Source organism: Penaeus monodon, chromosome 31, assembly GCF_015228065.2.
Source record: "Penaeus monodon isolate SGIC_2016 chromosome 31, NSTDA_Pmon_1, whole genome shotgun sequence".
NCBI classification, from domain to species: domain Eukaryota; kingdom Metazoa; phylum Arthropoda; class Malacostraca; order Decapoda; family Penaeidae; genus Penaeus; species Penaeus monodon.
The window spans coordinates 3,133,509-3,134,323 of record NC_051416.1 but is presented as its reverse complement, the minus strand read 5'-3'; the positions used below and the strand labels follow the sequence as shown (position 1 = coordinate 3,134,323).

General features: G+C 39.3%; 1 protein-coding gene across 3 annotated transcripts in view; it reads left to right on the top strand.

Annotated features, from left to right (window-relative positions):
• The window catches only part of LOC119592992 (sulfide:quinone oxidoreductase, mitochondrial-like), an 8,583-nt gene that overhangs the window by 4,288 nt on the left and 3,480 nt on the right, over nucleotides 1-815 (top strand). For all 3 annotated transcript variants that reach the window (XM_037941879.1, XM_037941880.1, XM_037941877.1), the window contains exons 5-6: nucleotides 169-312; nucleotides 620-812. In XM_037941879.1, the coding sequence (XP_037797807.1) occupies nucleotides 169-312; nucleotides 620-812 (337 nt within the window). The remainder of the gene's footprint in view (nucleotides 1-168; nucleotides 313-619; nucleotides 813-815) is intronic.

Here is an 815-nt window from a genome sequence, read left to right as displayed (position 1 = left end):
ATTATTGCCATTTTGAAAACAGACATTAAAATGATAATAGATTGAACAAAGTTATGAGGAGCAAGTTGCTCATAGGTCTGAATGCTGATTTTTTCATTCTATTCTGCATTGCCAAATTTCTGTTGTGTTGATACCAAAATAGTAATACAAGTTACATGCAACCAACAGGTTCTCCCTAAAAAAGCGGATTGGATAAAGCAGCATGTTGTTGGCTTCGATCCAGCTAACAACAAAGTGATGACTGACGATGGACAAGAAATAAATTACCAATACCTTGTGGTTGCTCTTGGCTTGCAGCTGAATTACAGCAAGGTAAGTAATAGGATTTTTAGACAAATGATAACTAATATTCACCCAGTACCTGCCAGCCAAAAGGAGCCCCGGACAAGTTGCTGTTTGTAGCTAAAGTGACCAGAGATTTTCTTGCAAAGAGTTTTATATCAGAGCACATGAATCCAACAGCTTCTATTATTGCCTATACTTATGATATCAGTGGATTATACTAGATATAGATAAATAAGATAGTACATCACATGCCCATGTTATAATTTTGCCCAACTTGCACTTCTTGTATTAGAGAATGTATACCATAATTCCTCTTTTTCCTTTTGTCATACAGATCAAGGGTCTGCCAGAGGCCTTCGAGACACCTGGCGTGGGCTCAAACTACTCACCACTTTACGTGAACAAGACTTTCGAGAGTCTTAAGAACTTCAAGCAAGGCAATGCCATCTTCACATTCCCAGCCACTCCTATCAAGTGTGCAGGAGCCCCGCAGAAGATCATGTATATTGCAGACGAGTACTTGCGCAAGG